General features: G+C 44.9%; 1 protein-coding gene across 1 annotated transcript; it reads right to left on the bottom strand.

Moving 5' to 3' along the window:
• Positions 1–11,274: 11,274 nt before the first annotated feature.
• CCR75_002623 (uncharacterized protein) lies at positions 11,275–12,652 on the bottom strand (the record flags this gene model as incomplete). The annotated part of the gene is made up of 3 exons (XM_067960720.1): positions 11,275–12,188; positions 12,258–12,319; positions 12,385–12,652. 3 exons carry the CDS (start codon positions 12,650–12,652, stop codon positions 11,601–11,603), a joined length of 918 nt encoding a protein of 305 aa, XP_067823464.1. The 3' UTR covers positions 11,275–11,600.
• Between the last annotated feature and the right edge of the window lie 63 nt (positions 12,653–12,715).

Consider the following 12,715-nt stretch of genomic DNA (forward strand, 5'->3'; position numbering starts at 1 on the left):
TGAGCGCTATAGACCAGCAGGGTTGAGGTCCGAAATTTCGAGACCTCAGGGACTATGCTTCCCATTTGTTCCACAACTTTGAACTTAGGGGTAGCTTCAGAGTCCGCGTCAGTAGGGCATCCCGCCCCTACTGCGCTCCTGCATTTCCCGACCCATCAGTGGTCGATGCAGAACTCATCCGTCTCGCACGCTGGTTCTTGCCATCGCCCTTTGGCAAGGGAGTCCATTGCTGGGCATCTTTGCCCCAGCAGGGACCCTGGCATAGCAGCGAGCCATCATATGGCCGCGCTTGCCGAATTTGAAACAGACCACGTCTGCACTGCCCAACTCCATAGGATACATTTACTCGATGGGTAAAATACCCTTTTATCCTCTTCTAAAATTGTTAATTAGTAGAATCTTATTTAGTATGGGTAACATATGTGGTGGTCGTCAGATATAAATCTGGCGGCCAAAATCTATTTGAAATTAGCTAGGGTAAGGCTTTTAGATTTAAATAATTAAATGAAAGTCAGTTCCCCTTTCGATCTTAAAGCGTCTAATGCCTTCCTAATACTTGTGTATTGGCCTGTAAGAGATAGAAGCATTTCAAAGGTAAATGCTCTCGAGCACTACTTGCCACTTGGTTCTCGAACCCTGAATCCCTTGAACTAGGATTCACTAAGCTTTAGTAGGTTCGACAACTCCCTAAGTTGTTAGACCTAATAGTTATTTAGAACTAAGAGACACTAATCAAATAATTTCTTATCGAAGATTATCTACAAAATTTAATTCGCCAACATTTATCGATGCTTAAGTAATAAGAACAGTCTCACGACGTAAGGTCGATCGTGTAACGGGGCACCTTTTGCTAGTACTGATAGTGAAGGCGGGTGCCTCGATTACTTCATGTACATGACGAGCAGAAAAAGGTTCTTAGTTGCTAAGAAGTCTTAGCTTCTGAGAGTTAATTCTAAGGCTTTAGAAAAGGGAAAAAGTAAAACTGTATTAATTTGACTATTTATTTCATAAAGATCTTCTATCTACTAGTTTTAATATATTAATAGAAAAAAAGTAAAACTGTATTCATCGATTAAATTCTTTCATAACGATCTTCTATCTGCTAGCTCTAATATATTAATAGTAAACTACATATTGCGCCTCCATGCGTGACGCCTTATTTGTCTTGTAATGATTAGTGGGGCTAATTTAAACTTAATTAAGCAATCAAAGAAAACTAATGCGTTATTGCGTCAACATTACCAAATTTAGTGATATTGAATTTTTAGAGTCAAAATTATAAAATATAATAATCTGTATCTTTATATATATTTCCTCTCATAGGAAATAATATTGTATTATTCCTCTCATAAAAGATAATATTTATTATTATTCTCATAGGAAATAATATTTTATAATTCCTCTTGTAGGAATAATGTTTACGTTACGGGACAACCGGAGGGCCTGATGCCCATTCTGTTTTAGGGGTGCAGGCTATGCCTTTAAAAAGGCATACCCTTTTACAGACCCTCATTGGAGGACGCTCATCTATTGTGAGATGCGCGAAAGGATTGAAAAACTCCAATCATTTGCGAGCGCTTCCCGCGCTCGTTCTCTAATGGACCCTTTTAGGAGAAGAAATGGGCTTCGTCGTACTACCCGGAACGTCCATTATCAGCTGGAAACGAGGTTCCCAGCTATCATGCAAGGGTGGATACACACAAGGTAACTGGTTCAAACCCCCTTCAACTCACGGTGGTTCAAAAAGCTTTCACTAGGAAACGCTTTTCACCACTCGAATCCGTCAATGGATGTGGAGGGGGAGAAAAATCGGGTTCGCCGCATTCGCCGACCCGAGTCAAACGTGACTTGAATCACATCTTCACTTATAAAGTGACGTTGATCACGAACAACTCCGCCGTCGCGAGTTAGCGATGACGGCAGACGGTGTATCTCGTAACCAGTTGAAAAACTGTGCGCAAGCTGCGGTTGATTAAATGGCGAACGAGCGGACGCATCAGTCCCTTCAGAACGAGCTGGTGACAGCTCGTTATAGTATTTCATCTTTGGAGCCTGGAATAGAACGTCTGGTTTATCTGAACAAGACTACGTCTTGAGACTATCATACTTTGTCTCGGGACCATCAGGCTTTAGCTTGGAGCTACCAGGCTTTGACGGAAGCCTTAGACAGTGCCTGTGAAATTCGGAACCGAAAGAAGCTTCGTACTGATGGTACAGGCGGGGACGTCCAACATTAAACGTAGGATGCGTACGTATCCTTCGAGGCAGCTCGATCGTGTACGCATTGCTCGGCGGTACAGTACACGGAACAGGCCGATATGCCTGGACAGTAAAATATTACTGCCCGCATTCGTCATTACCTTTTTTTCAGTAAGTTAACCGTAGACAGTAGGTCAAGAGTGGAATCCTGTAAGAAAAAAACGGACCACTGCTTCTCAGCCAGCAGGATTTTCCCTACTGACTCGGTTTTGTTTTTGTCTTCAGTGCGACCGGTGCGTTATGCGGTGATGTCATTCTCCTCATTAATGAGAGCATTATGGTTCTTGCTAATATTTCTGTTTTCGATGCTGCGTATTTAAGCATCGTTATGAAAGTTAGTAATAGCATTCGCTATTACTTAGTTATCCAATTCAATGTTGATCTGCTTAATATTGGTATCCTTCGCATTGCTTGTAGAGACAATGCGTGATGAGCAAGAGTTAGAATGCTCTTTGCTCGAGCGAGGTGAAATGCGTGGATGGCGTACGCCGTCCACAACCGCGGTGTATGCTTTGTAGAATCATGCAGTGAATTGTTGATGGCAAATTATACCATCGGCAAGAACTCGCTCCAACTCTTAAAAGAGTGGACGTATACGCGAAGTATCTCTTCGAGATTACGGTTTGCACGCTCCGTATGACAATCTATTTCAGGATGATCAGAAGTTAGCATTTTTAATTGTGTTTCAAGTGATTTAAACGTTGTTTGCTAGAGTTCCGCCGTGAATTTAGGCTATCGATCTGGGATTAGTTCACTGGGGAACCATGGAGTCGAAATGTCGTGTCAATAAAGACAAGAGCACAGCCTTTGGCTGTGGTCGACTCCGGGACGGCAGCTACATGTACCATCTTGCTAAATCAGTAAGAAAAAAAACAAGAATAACATTATTCTTGTGGGTGTCTTCGGGGAATCCGAAGACAAAGTCCATAGATACGGCTGCCAACTCTCTGCCGGGACAGGCGGAGGTTGAAACGGAGCACGAGATGAAGCACTGGGCTTTACTCGTTGAGAAGCTTTGCAAGCACGTGTGTACTTGCGGACAAACTCATACTGGCGTGGCCAGTGGAAGTTGCGACGTATCGTGAGATAAGTCTTTTCACGTCTACGAATACCACTTATTGGTGCATCGTGGTGCTCATACATGATGGTTAATCGCAAATTATTATGGATAGGGATGGCGACACGTGGTGTGTCGCTAGCAATAGCTGTATATTACAATATACCATTGTGTTGTATATTGGTCTGTTGAGGATCGATACAATTTCGACAATCCTTTTAAGGATTATTAGGATGGATTTCTAAGGTAATCCATCTACCCTTTAAGAGCCTTATCTTCTTGATAAGCGCTCTTAACCGCGTCAAGTAATGTTGATGACGGGACACTTATTGTTGCAACAGTGGCCTAATGCTCACTGTTGATTTGCGCAGCCGGCTCAAAATCGGGCCGACACGAAAGGGCATCAGTGACGACGTTAAGCAGTCCTGATTTATACTACACGGAGACATTTTTTTTTATACTCCGCAAAGAAAGACCACCACCTCACCATTCTTCGCGAGAGATGTGGACTGTTTACGGCCGTGCGTAAAGACGCATGGTCCGTATATACAATGAACGGTCTATCTCCCAAGAGATAGACCATAAACTTAGCCAGTGCGTACTTCATGGCAAGATTTTTCTTGTCATGCACTGGGTAATTGCATTCAGCTTGTTGCAGCTGATGCGATTGGTAACAGACGACGCGCTCTGCGCCGTCTGTGTCGTATTGCATTAACGCACAGCCGATTGCAAAATCGGTAGCGTCACATGATTAGGTCGGTCTTGGTCCGCAATCACCCGGATTGGCGGTTGCATCAAGCTTTGCTTGATACCTTCAAAGGAAGCTGATTATCAGAATTCCATGAACACCTTAGATTTTTCTTTAACAAAGAAGAAAAATGTACTGTCATTTCACCATAATTGCGTGAGTGCTTGTGCAGGTACGCCGCTAGACCGAGGAACTTTCTTAGTCTCTTTATATCCACTGGCAAAGGCCAATCGGGGATTGCCTTGATCTTTTCTAGATCCGGGTGTTCACTGTGTTTACCTCGATGCACCCAAGAAGTGGTATTTTTCTTGCAGCGGTTATATCACTTCTTGAGATCTGCATACAACTTGTTCTTACGCATAAATGTATAACCTTTATGACGTGAGCACGACGTACTACAACATCCAGCTTTCCGTTCATGGCTCTGCTATGAACGAAGACGTCATTAAAATAGATCGGTGCTTAATCCCTCACCGATCTCAACAGGTTAGTCACGCATCTTTAAAATTTCTCAGGGGCGTTTCTAAGTTCCTGTGGCACGACTAGCCACTACCACAGCACACTGCTTGGGGTGCTTAATGCTGTGTACGGGAAGTCTTGCTCACGCATAAGGATCATCCATCAGATTCATTGACGATAAGTTAGTACTTTTGACATACCATCAATGACAACGTCTTTTCGTGGTATCGGCGTTCGAGCCGGTACGGATGAAGCGTTCAGTATATTGAATGCATGCACAATCCGCCATCCTCCAGTTGTTTAACGCACACAGAATATCGAAGAGCTATGTAAAGAAATTGACTCCCTCACATGGCCCGTTGCTAAGCGTTCGGCAAAGAAATTGTCGATCGCTATTAATTATTTACAAGCAAGTGCCATTCCTTCATGACACATAATTTCGAACCTGTGATTAGATCGATTTCGCGTCGAGTGCCTTTATCCTTAGGCAACTCGCACGGTACTGATTCACGGTAGACATCCTTAAATTATTTTAAGTGGTTATATGAAGGGTTTCTCTTCAAAAGTTCCAGGATTGGGATGTGGACGCTTAATCCGAATCTTCTCATCGAGGACACTTTCGTTCTTCGATGAGCTGCAGAGAACCCGTTCGTTCTGGGGGAAAATATTGCCGACGGAATATCGGCCGCGTATCTGTCATCTGTGACAAAAACCCAGAAGTCATTGACTTTGCCACGACGCAGATCACGCAAGAACCGTTTCGGTTCTAGCGTTGGCAATTGAGTTATCTCCAAGGGTAACTTTGGAGGCGCTATAAGATCAAGTGCATAAGCGCCTACACTTGATCCATTTTTTACCAATACATTTTTCGCCTATGTATCCTCTTTGGAACTTATTACCAAAGGTACCTACGAGCCTTTCACCACAGGTTTCCTGGGACTTATCCCCACAGTAATGATTTGGGGAGTATCCTTCCCAACTGCCTCTAGCTGTGGTTGTGCTACACCAGCGAGATCCTCTACGACCGCCTCTCCAGTCGATCTAGGACTTTCGCACTGTCTCTTACAGGCTGACTTTTTGAACTTTTTGGATGTTGCTGTTAAAGCAAGCATCCTTGTTTCGTACAACTCTACCTATTTGAGTGGTCGAACATCGACGCTGCCCGTGCTTGTGTATAGCCGTTGTGAAATAATTCCACAATGTGTTGGATATTCACACTGAGGTCTTGTTTAGTCATTCGAGCGACCGAACCACAAGTAGGGCCAAAGCACTCACTCGTAGGACATCGACACGATTGTGGACGCTCTAAGACGTCCATCAGTTGGCCATCTGATGAACAAGAGACAGGCATCGTCACGGCTTGATGCTGCCAATTTATACATTGCTGAGCCATGGTAATCCAAGGATGACATCAGATTTGTCATCCAAGTCTGGTATGATGAAATCATCATCGTAATGTTTACGCTTTAAGTGTAATAGATATTAATTACACGTTTATTAACCGTTACCGATGCGCCTGTTGCTAGGCGCACTGTCATTCTCGTTAGAGGGATATCGCGCTCAATAATTTTGAGCCTTCCATTTTCAAGCGATTAGCGTCTAATAAAATTATGCGACGCTCAAGAATCGACTACGGACATAAGTGACAACATATTTGACGCTACAATAGTTAGGGTGATGAGGTTAACCTCATTCCCTGGGGCAATTACACACAATGTTTGTGTGTGAAGAGCAACTTTCGTTAGAAGACCTGCAAATTCTTTTGACGTTGCTGGACCAGTAGGGCGCACCTACTGTCCCCGACAATTTTTTTTGACAATCCGCCTAGCCGTTGCGATTTCGCAACAGCGTCGGATCCGCGTCTTCTGCTGTTTCTAGCGAGAGGTCTGTCTTTCGCTCAGTGCTTATAGGCACTGTCCGTGGGGCAGTGGCCCATTTTTGTCATCGATTACATTTCTATAATCGTTTTGTAACTTGAAGAGCGAGGGATCTCGTTCTCTACATACGAGAGATCTTTGAGTTTTGTACCTCCGTTTTCTTGTCGTCTCTGTGGACGATAAGCACCAGAGTTGACGAAAGCCTGTCTAAGACTAAAGACCTCCTGTTTCGCTATAGAGATCGCTTAATATAGCGAATCTAATTCTAACCGGAACAGTGGGGTCTTAACATGACCGTCCACAAGGCTTTCGATAAACACAGTCACCTGTGTTTGTTCATCAATTGAATGACTGATGCAACTGACCAGGTACCGTGCATATTGGGCATAAGCGTGAATGTCACGCTTGCCTTGCTTCAAATTCAGGAGCTCGGCTTGAGCCCTGAATTCGGCACGTGGCGGCTTAAATGTTTGTATGAGCCGGGTCTTAAAGACCTCATACGACCCCAAAGACTAATGGGTCGTGAAGCTTGAGCCCCAAGGCCCAAGATTTGGCACGTCTGGCTAAGTTGGACATGCCAAATTTCACTTTCGTCGCATCATCACTGATACGACGAGCTTCTAAGATGTCGTCTGACTCGACGAACCATCTCAAAAGGCGGTCGCCTTCGACTGCCTTAAACTTAGTGATATCGAACTTTAAGCTTTTAAGTCGACGCGGAAGCGTCGGCCCATTGGCATCATGAAAATGCTGCTGTCTCAACAGTTCCATCTGTTAAGCACTACTTTGTTCTCTCAACAACTCTGTGTTTTGAGAGCCTTGCTGGTGAAGCAAGGCTACTTTCTCTGGAGCCCCGTCGAATATGCGTTGAATGACCTTAGCTATGACCGCATGCTGTTCATCTCTGCTCAGAGTGAAGAGCATAGGGCCAACGGCTGGCCCACGTACGACCGAACTCATTCGTTCGATCTCTCTCCTTCGAGGTTATTCAAATGAGTAAACCTCTCACGCGTTGCGTGATAAACTCTTCTTGAGGGTCTTGGAAGCTCCTCCTTCAACATCCAACATGTTCATATTGGATGGAACCCCACGTAAGGCATGGAAGCCCAACCTCGTGTGACAACCGATGCAATTTATACTTTGCACCGGTTGGAGTTCTTTTCTCAAATTTAACGCGATTCGCGTTAAGTTTTTGAAGCCAGGCTTTGCGTCCAATGTCTTTGACATTGCGAATGAACGCACTCCAAGCTTGCATAAGCGAGACTTTATCTCGCTTATTATTGCCACTAAACCATCGATGCTTAAAAAAAGCATCGAGAGAGAGATCTTCCTCAGCGCGAAAGTTCTTCGCGCTGGGATCAAGGCCATGTGCTTTGTCGCAGTAAATAAGATATTTATTGTGAGGAGAAGTCTCTCCAGGAAAGCTATTGATTAGCTGCTCGGGCAAACGCCACGGCTTTTTCTCAGGGGCAAGACGATACATTTTAGTGTCTTCACTCCCCTGAGTGGTACCCACTGAAGCAGGGGTACTACAAAAACGTTAAGTACGATGGCTTACGCCATCGTCATCACCACGCACTGGAATATATGCGGGTGACGGCTCAAAAGACGGCGCTGGCGATGAGGAATCATCATCATCGTCGGAACCAAACATGCATTAGCGAATGCGATTAGCACGTCTATCCGATTGAGACCTCCCTCTTTCGAAGGCTCATAGTCAGCCGCTTGACAACGATTAGGCGACTGTTCTGTTCTCCCCAAGTCGGCCATTTCGTCCGACTCGCATTCATAGTCGACCCTCAAAGAGGGGTCGCACTCTCGTGGTGACTCACCACGTGCACCTGCAACATCTAGTGTTGCGGGGAAGATGATACCACGGCAGACAAAGCGTCTGCCGCATCAGACAATAATGCGTCGCCCGCGGCTGCATGAGCTGCAACCAAAGGCACCGCACTATTCGCATATCGGAGAGCTATGTGGGGCCCTCACATGCCCGCTTATACTCGATCGGTAAAGAATTTATCGGTCGCAAGTACTTGTTCACGAGGCAGTGGCCACTGCTACATGACACAATACTTCGAGCCCGGTTTGAGCTCGATCTCATGTCGAGTGCCTTTATCTTTAGGCAACTCGCATGGAACTGCTTCAGGGAATACATCCCTGAATTCTATTAAATCCTCGTATAGAGGATTTCCCTTGAGTGACTCCCAAGATTGAGTACTGTATCTTTCAATTCGAGTCTTCACGTCGAGGACACTTTCGTCCATCGATGAGCTACTGAGAACCCGTTCGTTCTCTGCAAACATTACCGCTGACCGAATGTCGGTTACGTTATCGTCCTCTGTGACGAGTATGCAGATCTGCTTGATTTTACCACCATGCAGGTCTCTCAAGAACCGCTTAGGTTCTAGGGTTGGTAATTGAGTTATCTCCAAAGTTAAGTTCGGAGGCGCATACAGATCAAGAGTATAAGCGCCTACTCTCGAATCGTTATTAAACAAGGCATTTAATGTCTCGGTTTTTTCTGGGATTTATCCACGGCCTGCCGAGGGATTAATCCCTCAGGATGCTGAAGTCAAGCCACTTCAGCATTAACTATTTGAGGAAATTTCTTCTCAAGTACGTGGGGACCTCTTCCCTCAACGTCTTCCGATTGGGATTGCGCTATCACAGTCGGGTCCTCTACGGTCGACTCTCTACACGACCTAGGATCATCGTCATATTCCTCGAATTTCGCCCGCTGACGTACATTCATGTCGAGTGGTGGACCTTCAGCGCTGCCTGAGTATTCGCACAGCCGCCGGCAGCTGACTCCACAGTGTGATTAGTCTTCACATAGTGATCTTGTGCACAAGTGAGGCCATCGCACTCACTCATGATACGTCCACACGCTTATGGATGCTCCAAGACGTTCATCAGATGGCCATCTGATGAACAAGTGGCAGGCATCTTTACGGATCGATGCTGCCAGCTGATCCTTGGCTCATATTTTCTGAGCCAAGGTAAACCCAGGATGACATCAAATTTGTCATCCAAATCCAGTACGATGAAATCATCATCATACTGTAAATCTCTTAACGTGTAGTGAAATTTCACTACGCGTTTTATCACTGTTATCGATGCGCCTGTCGCTAGACGCACCGTCATCCTCGTTGGAGGGATGTCGCGCTCAATATATTTGAGCCTACTACCCTCTAGTGACTGGCGACGAATTAAGTTATTCGACTCCCCACAGTCCACTAGGGTTCTAAGTGACAAACCATTTGTCGCTTTTAAAATTAGGGTGATGAGAGATACCTCATCGCCAGGTGCAGAGACACATATTGATTGTGTGTCTAGAGCAACTTTAGTCAAAAGTTATGCAAATACTCTTGAGGTTACTGGCTCAGTAGGGCGTTGCGCTCCTACTGACCCCGTCCGTTTTTTTTGCGGTGCGCCTCGCTATTGCGATTTCGCAACATCGTCGGACCCGCGACGGTTGCCTCTATTGGCATTCGGTCCATAATTACGTTCAGTACCTTTTGGTGCTGGGCGTGGGGCACTACACTAATGAGCGTAGTGTCCTAACTTTTGACAGCGATTGCATTTTTGCAATCGCTTGTTGTTCAAAGAGCTAGATTTCTCGTTTTTGAAATAAGAGAGGTCCATAGGTCCTGGATCTTCAAGCGCTTGTGAAAAAATTTAATGGTTTGCTTCTTCGTGACGTCTTGGGGGTTTTGCGATACAACTCGCTAACAGTCGTATGTGCAGGGCATAAGCGTGAACATCACGCTTGCCTCGCTTGAGTTTCTGATCGAGCTCTGAACTCAGCCCTAGGCTGTTCAAACGTCTGTTTGTGTCGGGCTTTAAAAGCCTCTAGCGACCCAAAGTATATGGGTCGCGCAACTAAAGGCCCAATGCCCAAGTTTTGGCACGACCTGCCAGATTTGATTGAGCGAATGCGACTTGCATTTGCTCGTTGACGATGTGACGAGCCCTTATGGTATCGTCCAACTCGACAAATCATCTCAAGAGGGAGTCTTCTTCGGATCCCCTATACTAAGACATGTCAATTATTTAGGTTTCGGGACGATGCGTGTGCGTCATCCCAGGCACAGGGGTCTGTACCTATTCTAACCTCAACAGTTCTGCCTGTTGAGAGCCTTGCTGATTAAGCAAGGATACTTTCTCCTTCGCCTCGTCAAGTTCATGATGTATAATTAATTGGTAGATAGAGAATACTTTCTCCGCGGTCCAGTCAGCGCTGGGAGCGCGCAAAGGTAGAGACAGATAAGACTTTATTACGTGTTTAGTAGTAGTTTAAAATAAGTCAGTATTGAATAGATTGAAACAGAAGGAATTAATAATATTAAATACATTTTACTTTTAACCCTGTTTTTAAGCAAGTGTTTGAAAGAGAATCTTCCTCTGCACGTACTAGTGTACGTGAAGTGCCGTGAGGCACCCTTGGCACTGAAGCAGTACAAGTCGGCAATGCCCCGTTACACCTGATTGTACTTTGTAGTCCGTTTAAGGACCACAGGTTCCATCATATAACATGGACATGTTAGAGGATAATGGAAAAACGCATCACGTTTCGCGTGATAGCTACTCCTTTCTAAGTGACATAGAAAGGATTGCGGTCGAACGAATAAGTTTGACTGTAGGGAATGATGGCATCCTGGCCATGCTGTCCGCTTTAGAAAGAGATGCCTTCCATTCGACCATCGCCAAATTAAGCTTTCCGAATATTAATACGTAAAGTAATATTCCCCAAATATTATCTACCTTTTAGATAATATATTAATTAACAACTTTTAAGTGTTAATTTCATGTTAGGGTAGAGCTTAAACATTATCCGTGTAGTATCGCTGGTACTGAAGCTGTACTAGCGAAAAGTGCCCGCTACAGTGCCATTGTCACGTAAGTAATGATCTCATTTACGTCCAAAGGTATGCTGGCGGTGAAGGTGCTCTACGCTTGCATAGAACAAAGTCCAGCGCAAAATTGCGCAATTTGCATTAAATAACATATCACTAAATGATTGCGAAGCGTTTATGTCTAGAGCGAAAACAACATCAGCGACTAGTTTGTAAGTACTGACAAAGATTGCATTGTATTGTAAAGATGATTATATATTGTATGTTTTGAAATCTATGGGGGCTCTTAATAAAGAAATATTGACACCTGACAGAAAGTTTAATTACACGCACAGTCTCCATTATGATTTAGGTCCCACACTCGACGATTCGAAGTGCAGCCGGTGATTTTCCAGCGAAATGGCCGTCGGTTTGTGCTGCTGCAAAGATCCGCTCTCGTCCAAGTCGTCATACGTTGTAAAGCAGTGCGCAATGGAAATGAGCTCCGCATCAAAACTGTGACACAAAACACGTGCATGGACATTGCCACCAATACCAGCGAGTGCGCGACCTTTAAGAGCCCCCAGCACCACCACGTCTTCATCTGCCATTACTTCGGCGCCGGAGTTTACATTGCCCAGTATTACAAGTGACCTATTCTGGGCAAAAATCTGTTGTCCAGAGCGCACAGAATGGGTTATCACCATGGGAGAAAGCGGCTTTGCTGATGTTAACGAGGATGTCGAAGGTACAGCTTTGTCGTCGTTAGTAAAATCGGCATTATGTGAAACGACAGTCTCGTTATTTGATGATTCTTCCCCCACCGCAGCTTCCATCTCCTTCTGCTGCTGCAGTCTTGTACCAATCACATAAGGCAGATTTAGTGCTGCAGCGGCCTTCTTGACGTCTTCGCTAGCGTTGGTGATCCCTACTGGTATATAGCCAGCTTTCTACAATACGCATATAAAATCCTATTGCTAAGTAGGCGCTTAGTACCAGTAATTCAATTATTGATCGACCTGAAGTTGTAAAATTTCGTTCCTCAATTCATGCTTCTTGATTGACTGCGAATGCGGCGAGCCTGGGTAGAACATTTAATTTTATATGATAATACTCCAAGAAGTCGATCAAACTGTTTAAAGTTACCGTCACTGGAAACTCGCTGCAGGTCCAGTACTATGGCTGTTGGTCGAAAGACTCGGGCCTGAACTAATGACGAGTCTTTGGTTTCTTTAGGCGACACTTTAGGCAGTATCAACGTAGGTAGGAGATACAAGCGACCGTCGAGTTCGAGAGCCGTAGAGGGTGAGAGCTTCACTGTATACGCATGTCGGCCATTGGAAATCTCTTCAAATCGTCGTAGAGCCTCCTGCGAGAAGGCCCGTCGCCGTGAAGTGCGTATTAACCCGTGCATGTTCGATTTATTCACGATAATTTGCGGGTCCACAAGAAATATATTCCGCAAAGTATACTGAGA

Source organism: Bremia lactucae, linkage group LG8 (genome assembly GCF_004359215.1).
Source record: "Bremia lactucae strain SF5 linkage group LG8, whole genome shotgun sequence".
Classification (NCBI taxonomy): domain Eukaryota; phylum Oomycota; class Peronosporomycetes; order Peronosporales; family Peronosporaceae; genus Bremia; species Bremia lactucae.